Source organism: Eretmochelys imbricata, chromosome 1 (genome assembly GCF_965152235.1).
Source record: "Eretmochelys imbricata isolate rEreImb1 chromosome 1, rEreImb1.hap1, whole genome shotgun sequence".
Taxonomy (NCBI): Eukaryota; Metazoa; Chordata; order Testudines; family Cheloniidae; genus Eretmochelys; species Eretmochelys imbricata.
The window spans coordinates 166,558,717-166,571,801 of NC_135572.1; the positions used below are offsets into that span (position 1 = coordinate 166,558,717).

Genomic DNA, 13,085 nt, shown 5'->3' on the forward strand with positions numbered 1-13,085 from the left:
GACTGCAGCACAGGAGACTAGAAATCAAGGAGAAGCTGAGAACCAACAGCTCCCTTATTCTCTGTGTCAGCACTGGTCTGCAAGATGCTTTAATTTGTACCAGCTGGCATTGGTTCCCTGTGGTCCATATTCCAGTTGGAGATAAAACACTTAGCCACTCTCCCCTGCACAACATGCCTTCTGTACCAATGGCTGATGGGAGTCAAGTGTAGGCACTACCCATGCTGTGTGTACGATAACGGGATTTTTCCCATGCCATGGTTGTTTGCAGGTGGTACAAAGGAAGCAAGAACAGGGCAGCGTCTGCCCCAAAGTACTGATTGTGGTTTGGTTTTGTTTTGTTTTTTGTTCAGCCCTCAGACTGAAAAGTTCGGACATCACTGCACTAGACAACACTTAATGGACTTTATACAACAAACTTGGGCTGTAAAAACCTTGATTTGTTCTTGTTTCTTTGTATATATTTTCCACAGAATGCTCTGTAATCATCATCTTTGTACAAATCCAATGTTGTTATAACACTGGGAAGAATGACATCTCACTGATTCTATTTAGTCATGAAACTGAACTAGAAGTTATCTTCTTTTACCTCACTCTGATCAGTACATTTAAACATGTCTTTTTATCTTCTTAAAAATTAATTTTTTTTCTAGTTTATCAATAGTTGCTTATGTTTTGCCTTCAAATATTCAACACTTCTATTGTCTCTGGTGTCTTTAGTTACTAGGAAACTTTCTCCAGTGGTATGGAATCCTTTCAAACAAAACTCTACAGGAGTTATCGATAGATGGCCTGCTAAATAGATATATCCTTATGGCTTTTCAGAATTCTGAGTGTGGAGATGACAGCATTAAAAAAGCTCAAAGTGTAAGTAAAATGGAACAAAATATACTTAGAAAATATTATACATAAAAACATCTTCTAACTCTTGAATTTCCAGTCAAGTAAAACGTATATTTGGAGCCCTAGTGGGAGACTCTTCAGTTTCCTGTGTTTAGCCTAAGATTTCGAGTGTTGCCCATATCTCTTTATAAATAAAACAGTTACTATGTTTTCATAGCAGACAACTTTTTTAATAAAAGATACATTATATGAAATTAGAAATTCTGCTTATTGCTATCCTTGATATTGCTGGTGATTTTTTTTAAAGATATTGATTAGTATGTGTTGCTAGCATCTTAATTCTCACATTGGTCTTTAATATGTTGTTATAGTACCCTCAAAGTGTAGGCCTTACCATTGCCAATACTGGCATCTTGATGGCTTTCTAAAACATATTAGACCGTAGGTATTAGTCATTTTTCTTGCCTTTTTGCTGTTAACACATTTTCTTCTTCCCTCATCTCTAGGTAATTGCTTGCTTTCCTAAACAGTGGTTCACTAATCTAAAAGGGGACAAGACTATTTCCCAGCTAGAAAACTTGTGTAGATACCTTGTTCATCTGGCTGATACAATTTACAGAAATAGCATTGGATGCTCTGATGTGGAGAAAAGAAATGCAAGGTAATTTATTTTGAATCATGTAATGCAATAGTATCTCATGCTGCTGATATATACAACACAAAAGCACATGTGCCAACAGACATACGTACGTGTGTATGTGTGTATATATAAAATTTTTGAGGCGTTCCCCCTTTTTTAAAGTTTAAATAGGATTTTTAATATGGTATCAATGGCTTTTGGGGATGGCTAGTGTATTGTATAAAGGTTACATTTAATCTGCTCCCATTGTGTAGTTCTGCTCTAAACAATTAATTGAAAAGTGGCATTTAGGGATTTTGTTTGGTTTTGCTGGTTTCTTTACAAATTTGCTGATGCAGCTAATTACTTGCCATGCAAATTCCCGCCACTGTCCACAATAAAGATTTCTGTAATCCAGATTGTGCTCTTGTCTTAAACACACCTGGACAACCCACTGGAGAAATTCCTTACATTCTCAGATAACACTGTTTAATCCCTGCTCATGAGAATCACCACACCTAAAAGCATAAATGGGATTAGACACTTAAATGCCCACATGTGGCTACGAGAGGTGAATTGGAGGAGGTGAGGAGAGAGATTCCAGTAGAAAATGAAAGTCTTTCAATAGTCATCCTAGTTTATAAATTGGTATCTTCTTTCTAAACTAGCTGTTTGTCTGGCAAACTCAAACTGGAACTGTGGATTAATACTGAAAGGGTAGATGGATATTGAGCCAAAAGGATTTTTTCCTGATATTCTAGTTCCAATTAATTTAGTCGTCTTTGCTCTGTGCCGATAATTTTTATTAAGTATATGGAAGTATACAATAAATCCCAAACTTTCCTGGTAACAATTGTGCAATTGGCCACTGATCTATATTAACTTCATTTTACAAAATTACATAAATGGCCTTACTTCCCGTTGCAACACAGCTATTCATCTAGGCTCCTCCGTCCCATAGTCACTGGGGAAATATTACTCTAGTACATTGTTTTTGCTTTGAAATAGAATCATCAATTACTTGTGCCAAGAGGGAAACAAAACATCATAACCCATGTTTGCATCTGTTTGTCGGACACCACTTCATAGTTCAATTTGATAGTCCCGTTTAGGGTAGATTTTGGATTTCTGTAGTCATGAACATTTCTTTGGATAGTTTAAATTTCATGTCTGCATCTTGTTTCTTTTGTGGGACTTTTAAAATTTTCCTACCAGGCTTGTACCTCCTGGATTGCTAGGATTTTGTTTACTGTGAATCTGTTGTTCCTACCCAATCCAGATCAATCTATTACAAATGTGTAACAGTATTTTTATCACTTGAGGCATGCACAAAAACTGCTCATTTTTTAGATGTTCTGGTTCAAGCTGTGTGCGCGCGCGTGTGTGTTAAAGGAAGCTGCGACTGACTTCCTAACACCACATGTGACCCAGTAGTTTTTCCTGAGACTGTCCAAATAAGCCAAACATAGGCAGCTTGTCCTCCCTTCCTGTTTCTAGTATTGCTATCACCAAAAGAGACTTTTTTGTTTTCATATCCAGAAACACACTAATTTCAATGAGCCATATTTTAAAAAAAAAAAAAAAAGTTATCCACAAGCTGGCTCACTTGCAGTGAGAAAAAAGAATAAGTAGTGAAACATTTCTAAAATATTATTTGACTTGTGCAAGGTTTTGATTTCTAGTTTTATTAACTTATTTTTTTCCTTCATTTAGGGAGCATATAAAACAGACAGTAAAGCTTCTAGCAAGTATTCGAGCGCTGGATCATGCTGTGACAGTTGCAAATGACCATAATGTGAAAGAGTTAAAGGTTTTAATTGAAGGGAAATAACTCTTAGATGACTCCTTTTGAGCTTTAAAACCATTCCTGATGTGTAATTTATGTACATATGTAAAGTTTTCTTAAACTGTAAAATATTGATCCTTGTTTTAATACAAAGTGCATTGTTACATACATCATCCTTAATAAGTATTGATTTCTTTAAAAAAAGAAAAGGAATCCAGGAAGACCATCTTTCCAGCAGTCAGACTTCCCTTAAAATCTCTCAACACATTGTTTACAAAAATATTTTGTACCCCATGATAGCTAGTCATCTACTCAGTTAATCGTCCCATGGTTAACTGGAGTATGTGTAAATATATAATGTGTAATATACAGTATGCTTATATTTATACCACCCTGTTACTTTCACACTGGATATAGTGGTTTTCTGCTGTTGAAATAAGTGTTTCAGTTGCTGAAATTCACTTCAATAAACTGACTGCATTATTGGTCAAAAGGGCTGGCAAAATATACGAGAATCATTTGACCTAAATAGTAAAGAAGCTTTCACATAGCACCTAACATTACAAAGTAGCTGTGCTTCACTCAGACTGAAATAGCTTAACTTTACATCTTGTATTCAGAGTTAATATGGATCTTTCTTCAGACTGTTTTAAAAATCATCATTAGCATAGTTTTTGATGCAAACAGTAGTCTGATGACTTAAACATGTGGTAACTTATGTTTTTTAAGGTAAATGGCAACACTGTGTGATGGTGTGTGCCTCCTTCTCTCCCTCCCCACCCCCCCTCATCTTGAAGGGGGCAGCATTTCAGTCATGGATCCTGGACTCTCATCCCTTGAACAACTCTGTTAAATCTACTATTTGTGTTCTGTTGCACAATTTATAATATCTTTGATGTAGATGTCAAATATAGTTGCTCACACATGGATATTTCTAGAGGTGTAAAAGCCAAACAAAGGAAACAAAGATTTGTCTTATGAGTCAATATAAATATCACACCGTGAATATTCAAACAACTTTAAATTTAACACTTCCTGTCAAGTAAGACCATTTTAAAAAATGGACTAGCTTACAACACAAAATGGCCTTTTAGGTATAAGAGGTGTTTTTTGTCAGAACACTAGTGACATCTTGGAGTCCCAGGAGCACTAACTTGCAGTCACTGGCTTGGACAAGCTATTTCCAGGTGTTCCCTATGTTAGTTGGGAATTGTGGCAATAAATTGGCATACTGAGTAACATTATAATCATATTTTATGCTCATGTCATGTGGTATAAATGAGGATATTAAAAATGTACAATTTGTAACATGCACACATCATTTGGAAACCAAACAATTTGTTTTCTGAACTTGGGCTGATGGAGCACATTCTGAGTATCTGCTTTTAAGAATCCTTCCAATAAACTTGTCTGTCATGGAGCTGTCTCAGTGAAACCTGTGAAGCTTATTTTGTTTGTTCTTTGGGAGTGAGGTAAAGGAAGAAATCTACATGCTTGTTGACTAATTCTTTAAAAATGGAGGAAAAACTTGAATTGGAAGGAGGATTTTGAAATATACCAAAGCCATATTGTTTTGAGATGGGATCTCTTTATATTATTAGGATCCAAATCCACCTTTCATAGTGGAATTCTGGTTGCAGTCTTCGTTATGGAGAGGCTATACCTCTTAATTACATACACCTGCAGAGCTGCAGCAAGAACCCTGGTCCTGCAGTTCCTAAATTCAGAGTTTTATGACTACTGTTATTGCTAATTAAAAGCAACAGCCATGAATATTCAGTGGTACTTTATTTGCTATTGAGTGTAAATAGCTAACATTTTTCATTACTGCAACTGCAGAAAACATACTTGACTCCTTTTAAAATCTTGTAAAACTGAGTGCTTTGAATTCCATTTTAATCAAAGGGGTTTAAAGACCTTACCAGTGTAAGTATATTATTTTATAATACATTAGGATAAAACTATTAATATTCAGTCAGCTCCAGTTGAGGTAGAGCACTTATCCCCAGGAGCAAGACTTCCTGGATAATTGAATTGTGGGGTTTAACAGGCATTATATGAATGTTATCCAATTTTCTGTGGCCAGAACAATGGCTGCAATTTAATACCTTATCTGGAAAAGGAATTCTTGCAAATTCAAACACCTCCACTGTGGGCTAGAATGTACTGTGGCGGGGGCAACATGGGGAAATGTAGACAATTATTTGATATGGCCTCCATGAATATAATAAAACCCACAAACCAAACCCAAATAGCTGTATGAGCTATGGCTGACGCACTACTATATTATCTTGTGAAGGAGGCAGCGAGAAGCAGAGTAGAACCCCACCAGTGCGTCTGACTGGTACTTCTAATGGAAGACAAGATCTGTAGGAACAGCTGATTCTATTATGCCCTATGAGGCTGTACTCTGTTTTGGCCTTGCTCTGCTGTCCAACTGTGTCCACCTCCACAGTATAAATGTTGCAGAGCGGAATTTTGACTCCTAAGGGAAGCAATATCTCACTATGCTCTTTACACTTAACTTTCCCTGACAGGGCACATGCTTCACAGAGCAACTACGCTCCCAAACTCTAACCTTCTGGTTGTCTTTATCCTCCCTGGAGCTAAGTTTCTATTGAGGGAGTGGCCACTTTTCCTCTTCTCTCCACGCACTTACTCCTGACTGTACCAAGTAGCAGTAGGAGGTGTTATGCCCCTTAAAAAATAAAAATGCAGGCTTGCTGCTGACCACATTAATATAGTACACAGATTTAACCAGTGAAATAATCAGGCTGAACATTTTCAAGACAACTTTATTAGAAAGCTGCTGCTACTTACAAAGCTACAAGTTACAGTATCTTACATCAGTTTGGGTTGTCAATAGCCCTGTAAATATATTAAAAGAATAACTTGTTTGGGTATGACACACACACCTGCTTTTTCATTACAGTAGAGTGATTTTTCTTAATAGACAATTATAAAATGGCAGTTTATCCATATGAAGTTAACTATAGCTAACTTACATCTTTAATGAACATCAGTTTGTGCTGGCATGCTAAAAAGGCAAAACAAAAGGAGTAAAGGTCATTCTAACCTCCTTTCTTAAGATGCACGTAGGAATGAAATATTTGAAACTTTGCCAAACTTTTAAGTTTAGTTAGTGAAGGATGCAGAAACAAGTACTATGTTCAATTTCTGTTGCTGGAGGATGCAGTGAAACAACTGTATACTTTTATACTTTTTTTTTTTCCCATAATGTATGTGGCAATTTTAAGAAAATCATAGAATTTGACAAATGCAAAACACTGAAATCCAGCTATTTATCATTTAAGGGGCTGCTTGATAACAGGATTATCCATCTGCCCCATGTTGGTAGTGATCAAGTTGCTACATTCCGATGGTTTTCACTGCCAGCTGATGGCCTATTTGAAATGAATTTTAGGGTCTCAATCCAGTTTCCTGTTTCCATATTACACTTGCCACCTTCATTGTTGTAGCAGAGAGAGCAAGGACTGAATGCAGATTGAGATGGAACTTTTTCATATCTTCAGGAGGACCTTTTGAGATTAAGATCGCTGTATCTGGAGGATAAGTGCAGAAGCTCTGATAGTGCTGATTTTCTGTTGACAAATAGGGAATTTAAATTTGTACTGCAGTCACCTTTACAGAACTGCAAATAATTTGAGCTTTATAAATACTTGAGCACACAATTCAGCTAGAGAGAACCTTATTTGTTTAAAAGTGTTGCATCTTTAGTGATAAATTAACATTTCATTCATGTAGCATTTATCTCAACGCACTTCATAAACTACGTATCTTTATGCAAAAATCATTTACTCAGCAATTCTATACAGCTATTTCTAGGGTGGGATATAATTGCACAGCACCATAGTTTAGGACATGAAATAGGACAGTATTCAATTAAAATCGCTAGCTGGATTTAAGAAAGTCCCAAGTAAATAAATACCAAATTGGCATTTGGCCAGAAAAACCTGCACTCCCTAAATTTTCCAGTAAATGTTATGGGGTCTCTAGTGACCACAGGTCATTAGACCCTCAATTTTAAATTAACTGGAGGACTGTCAGGGCTGCTGGACTATTAAATCAGTCATGACTTGGGGCTAGGGGGAGATGATGTCCTGTTGAATTACTAATTCAAGCACTTGAGTGATTATTGGATTATTCTGAAAAGGAGCCTTTTGTAAGATTAGAGCAAAGACATTAGCAATAAGAAAAGGACCTAGCACCCAAATAACATAAAGGGAAGTGAAATTTGACATTGAAAAGTTGGGGGGGGGGGAATTTAGCATGCGATCTTTTCTCTCCTTCAGGTACCATTCTTTGCATGAGTTCTTAATCTGAGATTTCTCTCTCATTTACCCCAAAACTCATTCCACTGAATCTTTCAGAATGTTAGAGCCTCAAAATTATTTTAGGGAACCTGCATGGAAACATGCTGCTATGATGTAACAATGCTTTTGTATGAAGACTTTAACCTCATTTAGCTACATAATGTTGCAGTGTGCTACTACTGCATGATATAAATTTTGAAGTTATATTTTTTTTCTTGAAAGTTAAACAATTAAATGTGGCAACCATACCTGTCCATTTCATAGTCACTCAAGTGGAAATTAAATATCCCATGATCACGTTTCTAAAAAATGGGGAATAAACCCAGTGTCTAAGATGGCAATCTGGTTTTAAATTTAAGTGCACAAATTAGTCATCATTCTATTTTAGAGTTAATAGTTGAGCCATAGGAGCCTGAGAGAAATGAGAACTATGACTAGGAGGCTCCATAAATTTGTAGCTGCAGATAGAGGGATAGTCATGTTTTACCTGAAATTGAGCCTCATGCTAGTCTAGTAAAATGGATGTTTTGTTACGAGAGTTGAGCATCTTTCTGCATCTAGCAAACCTCAAAAATAAATTCTGCAGTGGCATTAGCTGTGTTAGTTGCATTAGTGTGTTTCCATTAGATTGTTTAATGGCATTTAAACATTTCTGTATTTATAATTTTAAACCTTTCATTTAGAGTAAAGATGTACAAAATACATTAATCAAAGTAGAATAATAGCAAAGGGGCAAAATGAATAATAATAAAAAGGTTGACAAATTAAAAACCTGATCCAACAAATCACATAAGAATATACTCTGACTTCAGTAGGACTACTCATCTGCTTACAAATGTGTGCTTAGATGCTTTGCTGGATTCATGCCTGTGAAATCTGGTAGGGCACTCTCCATTTTGACTAGTGTTTGATGTATTACTATAGCTGCACAGAGGTGCCCCAGCTAGGATTGCACACCATTTAGCTCAATGGCAGTTCAAACACTGAAGGCTTAGCTACACTTGTGAGTTAGAGCGCATTAAAGCAGCCCTGGGCGTCCACACTGGCAAGGCACATAGAGCGCACTGACTCCGTGGCTAGAGCGCTCTTGGTAATCCACCTCGGCAAGTGGAATAACATTTGATGTGCCCTGGCTGGAGCGCCGCAGCGCCATTGTGGACACCCTAGCCTGTTAATGCACTCTGATTGGCCTCCCAAAGTGTCCCACAATGCCTGTTCTAGCCACTCTGGTCATCACTTTGAACTCTTCTGCCCTGCCCTCAGGTTACCAACCATCAGACCCGCCCTTTAAATTCTCTGGAAATTTTGAAAATCCCCTTCCTGTTTGTTCAGCCAGGTTTGGAGTGCTCTCAGTGAATCTTTCCAGGTGACCATGCCTCCACGCTCCGGGCGATCCCCAGTATGGAGCAATGGCGAGGTGCTGGACCATATCAGTGTTTGGGGGAGGAAGCTGTCCAGTCCCCAGCTGCACTCCAGCTGTAGGAATTACTATACCTTCAGGCAGGTATCAAGGGACATGATGGAAAGGGGCCATGAGCGGGATGCACTGCAGTGCAGGATTAAAGTGAAGGAGCTGCAGAATGCCTACCGCAAATCCCACGAGGCAAACAGCTGCTCCGGTGCTGCCTCCACGACCTACCATTTTTACAAAGAGCTGGAAGCAATACTTGGGGGCGACCCCACCTCCACTCCGAGCACCACCACGGACACCTCAGAGTCCAATGCAACAAGGCAGGAGGAGGAGGAGCAAAGCAGGAGCCAGGGTGCTGAGGAGGAGGGAGACACCCAGGCATCCCTAGATGCATGCAGCCAGGAGCTGTTCTCAAGCCAAGAGTAAGGTAGCCAGTCGGAGCAGCCGGTGCTTGTGGAAGGACAAACACCAGAGGAGGTTCCTGGTAAGCGGCTTTTATTTTGGGAATGAAATTATTCGGTGCGGGCTCTTGGGGCGAGAGAGGTTAGGGCATGCATGCTTAGATGCAGAATAGGGTGTTGATGTGCTCTCACGTATCGCGGTAATTGCTCTCAGTGATCTCTTCAAAGGTCTCATCCAGAAGTTGGGCAATGCACTTGCACAGGTTTCTTCGCAGAGCCACTGTGGTCCTTGTCCCAGTCAGGCTAACATGTCCACGCCACTGTGCTGTGAGGGGCGGGGGGACCATTGCTGCACAAAGGCAAGCTTCATATGGGCCAGGGCGGAAGCCACATTGTATTAGAAGACTGTCCCTTGCTTCCCAGGTCACCCTCCACAGCGAGATATCTTTCAGGACGAACTCCTGTGGTAAATGTGGGGAGAGTGTTCAGTATAGGGGCCCCTGCAGCTGTTGGCCCTCCCCAAGGCACAGAAACCTAGAGGACAGTACGACCATGAAACAATCAGTCCCCCTTGACCAAGTGCTTACTCACCATTTTCGGGCTCCCATGGGTTATGTTCGCTTGCTTGGGGACGGGCAAATTGTTATTGTGTAGACTGTGCTTGCCCTTAGGTACTGGGAAATCATAGCTCTGTCTGGTGTGAACAATGCTCCCTCTGCTAAGTGTTGCATTTTGCCCAGATGCAACCTTGAGATCTCAACCGTCTGTGTTATCACCGGCTGAAAGACTCCAACGAATTAGGAAGAAGCCACGTAAAAGCAAAGAAGACATGCTACATGAAGTCATGCAGCAGTCCCTTAACGAGAATAAAAAATTGCAGGAGTGGAGGGAAAGCGAAAGGAGGATCCGCCAGCAGAATGAGGAGCGCTGGCACAAAAGCACTGAGCTCCGGCAGCAAAGCGCAGAGCAGGAGGTGTGAAAAATCACCCCCCCCGAGCACAGCAAGTCTGAGCGCTTTAAAGCGCTAGTGTAGACAGGCTCCCAGCGCTCGGAGCTAATCCCCTTGTGGAGGCGGATTACCAGGATTGCTGGGAGAGCTCTCTCCGAATGCTCACACACGATCACACTTGCACTTCAAAGCGCTGCCGTGAGAGCGTTCCCGTGGCAGCACTTTGAAGTTTCCAGTGTAGACATACCCTGAGTCCTTTGAGTTTAACAGGATTACTCATGTGTAAATGTTTGCAGGAGAAGGGCTTGAGAACAAGTGATAAATGATGGAAGGGCACCCAACAGACTTCTAATTTATAGTGGTAATAAAATTTTTTAATAAAGTGCATGCCAACCTTCCCTAGCCACATATCACACCACCAATAGACCTTGAGGAAGACAGGTCTTAAAGGACATTGTAAATGTGGTTGGACGTGGCCTGACCCAAAGCCCACTGAAATAACTGGGAGTCTTTCCCTTGACTTCAGCATGCTTTGAAGCAGACTCTGGGAAGCCACTCCGGACGTGAGGGCATCACCCCATTAGGGGGCAGAGGACAAACTTTCCATCACCCATGAGTAAGGATAAGATTATACCATGGAGGTCACAGAATCCATGACTTCCAGAGACCTGTGACATTTTCTGCTTCAGTCCCAGGGTGGCATGGCTGGAGCTCCCAGCTGCTGCGGGCGGTGGTGAGTGCTGGACCCCCGTCCCCATTTTGTCAGTTATTTTTAGTAAAAGTCAGGGACAGGTCATGGGTGTCCCTGAATTCTTTTTTTATTGCCCATGACCTGTCCTATCCTTGACTTTTAGTAAAAAGTTACTGCCCAAGTTTTCTCAGCAACCACCGGGCCAGACAGCTGTGGTGGGTTTTTAAGAAAAGCAGATTCTCCCCTGATCCCAGGACTCCAGGAGACAAGGTTTTAAAATGGGAAGAGCTGTCAACACTGCTGTAGGCTCCCCTTGGTCAGGCTGGTTTCCCAGGCCCCGCAGGCCTCAACCCCCAATCCAAGGCTGGGCTAATACCGCCCAGCCCTGACCACTCCCACTCACCTCAGGGCTCAGCTGGCCTGAGGGAGCGGTTTCCTGGCACAGTCGCTCATTTTAGACACAAATTTACCTCATATTCCCCTCCCCCTGCGGCGACCACCCCAGCCCCCCGAGAACTGTGAGAACTGTGGGGCGGCGCTGACACTGTACCCCCCAGGTTCTCTCCACAGGTACCGTTGCGGAGAGTGGACCAGATGATATGTCTGGGGCGAGAAAGCAGAAGGAGACTCCGCTGGTTGGAAGGCATGAGATGTGATGTCCTGAGGTTGGGGGTTCCACGACCACCACTCCCAAGAGAAGGAGGCGGGTTGGTGGTGGTCCTCCGGGGGACTGAGTCATCTATCTGCCGCCCTGACCGGGAAAACCGAGAAGTCTGCTGCTTGCCAGGGGCTAGGATTCGCGATGTGACGGAGAGACTGCCGAGACTCATCAAGCCCTCGGATCGCTACCCCTTCCTGCATCTCCACATGGGCACCAATGATACTGCCAAGAATGACCTTGAGCGGATCACTGCGGACTACGTGGCTCTGAGAAGAAGGATAAAGGAGTTGGAGGCGCAAGTGGTGTTCTCGTCCATCCTTCCCGTGGGAGGAAAAGGCCTGGGTAGGGACCGTCGGATCGTCAAAGTCAACGAATGGCTACGCAGGTGGTGTCGGAGAGAAGGCTTTGGATTCTTTGACCATGGGATGGTGTTCCATGAAGGAGGAGTGCTGGGCAGAGACGGGCTCCATCTTACGAAGAGAGGGAAGAGCATCTTTGCCAGCAGGCTGGCTAACCTAGTGAGGAGGGCTTTAAACTAGGTTCACCAGGGGAAGGAGACCAAAGCTCTGAGGTAAGTGGGAAAGCGGGATACCGGGAGGAAGCACAGGCAGGAATGTCTGTGAGGGGAGGGCTCCTGCCTTATACTGGGAATGAGGGGCGATCAACAGGTTATCTCAAGTGCTTATATACGAATGCACAAAGCCTTGGAAACAAACAGGGATAACTGGAGGTCCTGGTGATGTCAAGGAACTATGACGTGATTGGAATAACAGAGACTTGGTGGGATAACTCACATGACTGGAGTACTGTCATGGATGGTTATAAACTGTTCAGGAAGGACAGGCAGGGCAGAAAAGGTGGGGGAGTAGCACTGTATGTAAGGGAGCAGTATGACTGCTCAGAGCTCCGGTACGAAACTGTAGAAAAACCTGAGTGTCTCTGGATTAAGTTTAGAAGTGTGTGCAACAAGAGTGATGTAGTGGTGGGAGTCTGCTATAGACCACTGGACCAGGGGGATGAGGTAGATGAGGCTTTCTTCCGGCAGCTCACGGAAGCTACTAGATCGCATGCCCTGATTCTCATGGGTGACTTTAATTTTCCTGATATCTGCTGGGAGAGCAATACAGCGGTGCATAGACAATCCAGGAAGATTTTGGAAAGCGTAGGGGACAATTTCCTGGCGCAAGTGCTAGAGGAGCCAACTGGGGGGGGGGCGCTTTTCTTGACCTGCTGCTCACAAACCGGGTAGAATTAGTGGGGGAAGCAAAAGTGGATGGGAATCTGGGAGGCAGTGACCATGAGTTGGTGGAGTTCAGGATCCTGACGCAGGGAAGAAAGGTAAGCAGCAGGATACGGACCCTGGACTTCAGGAAAGCAGACTTCGACTCCC

General features: G+C 42.0%; 1 protein-coding gene across 1 annotated transcript in view; it reads left to right on the forward strand.

The window, feature by feature from the left end:
• PAXBP1 (PAX3 and PAX7 binding protein 1) overlaps positions 1–4,673 on the forward strand; it is a 34,988-nt gene extending 30,315 nt beyond the window's left edge. The window contains exons 16-18 of the mRNA XM_077819254.1: positions 721–867; positions 1,350–1,504; positions 3,176–4,673. Of these exons, the coding sequence (XP_077675380.1) occupies positions 721–867; positions 1,350–1,504; positions 3,176–3,293 (420 nt within the window). The 3' untranslated portion in view covers positions 3,294–4,673. The remainder of the gene's footprint in view (positions 1–720; positions 868–1,349; positions 1,505–3,175) is intronic.
• The last annotated feature ends 8,412 nt before the right edge of the window (positions 4,674–13,085 follow it).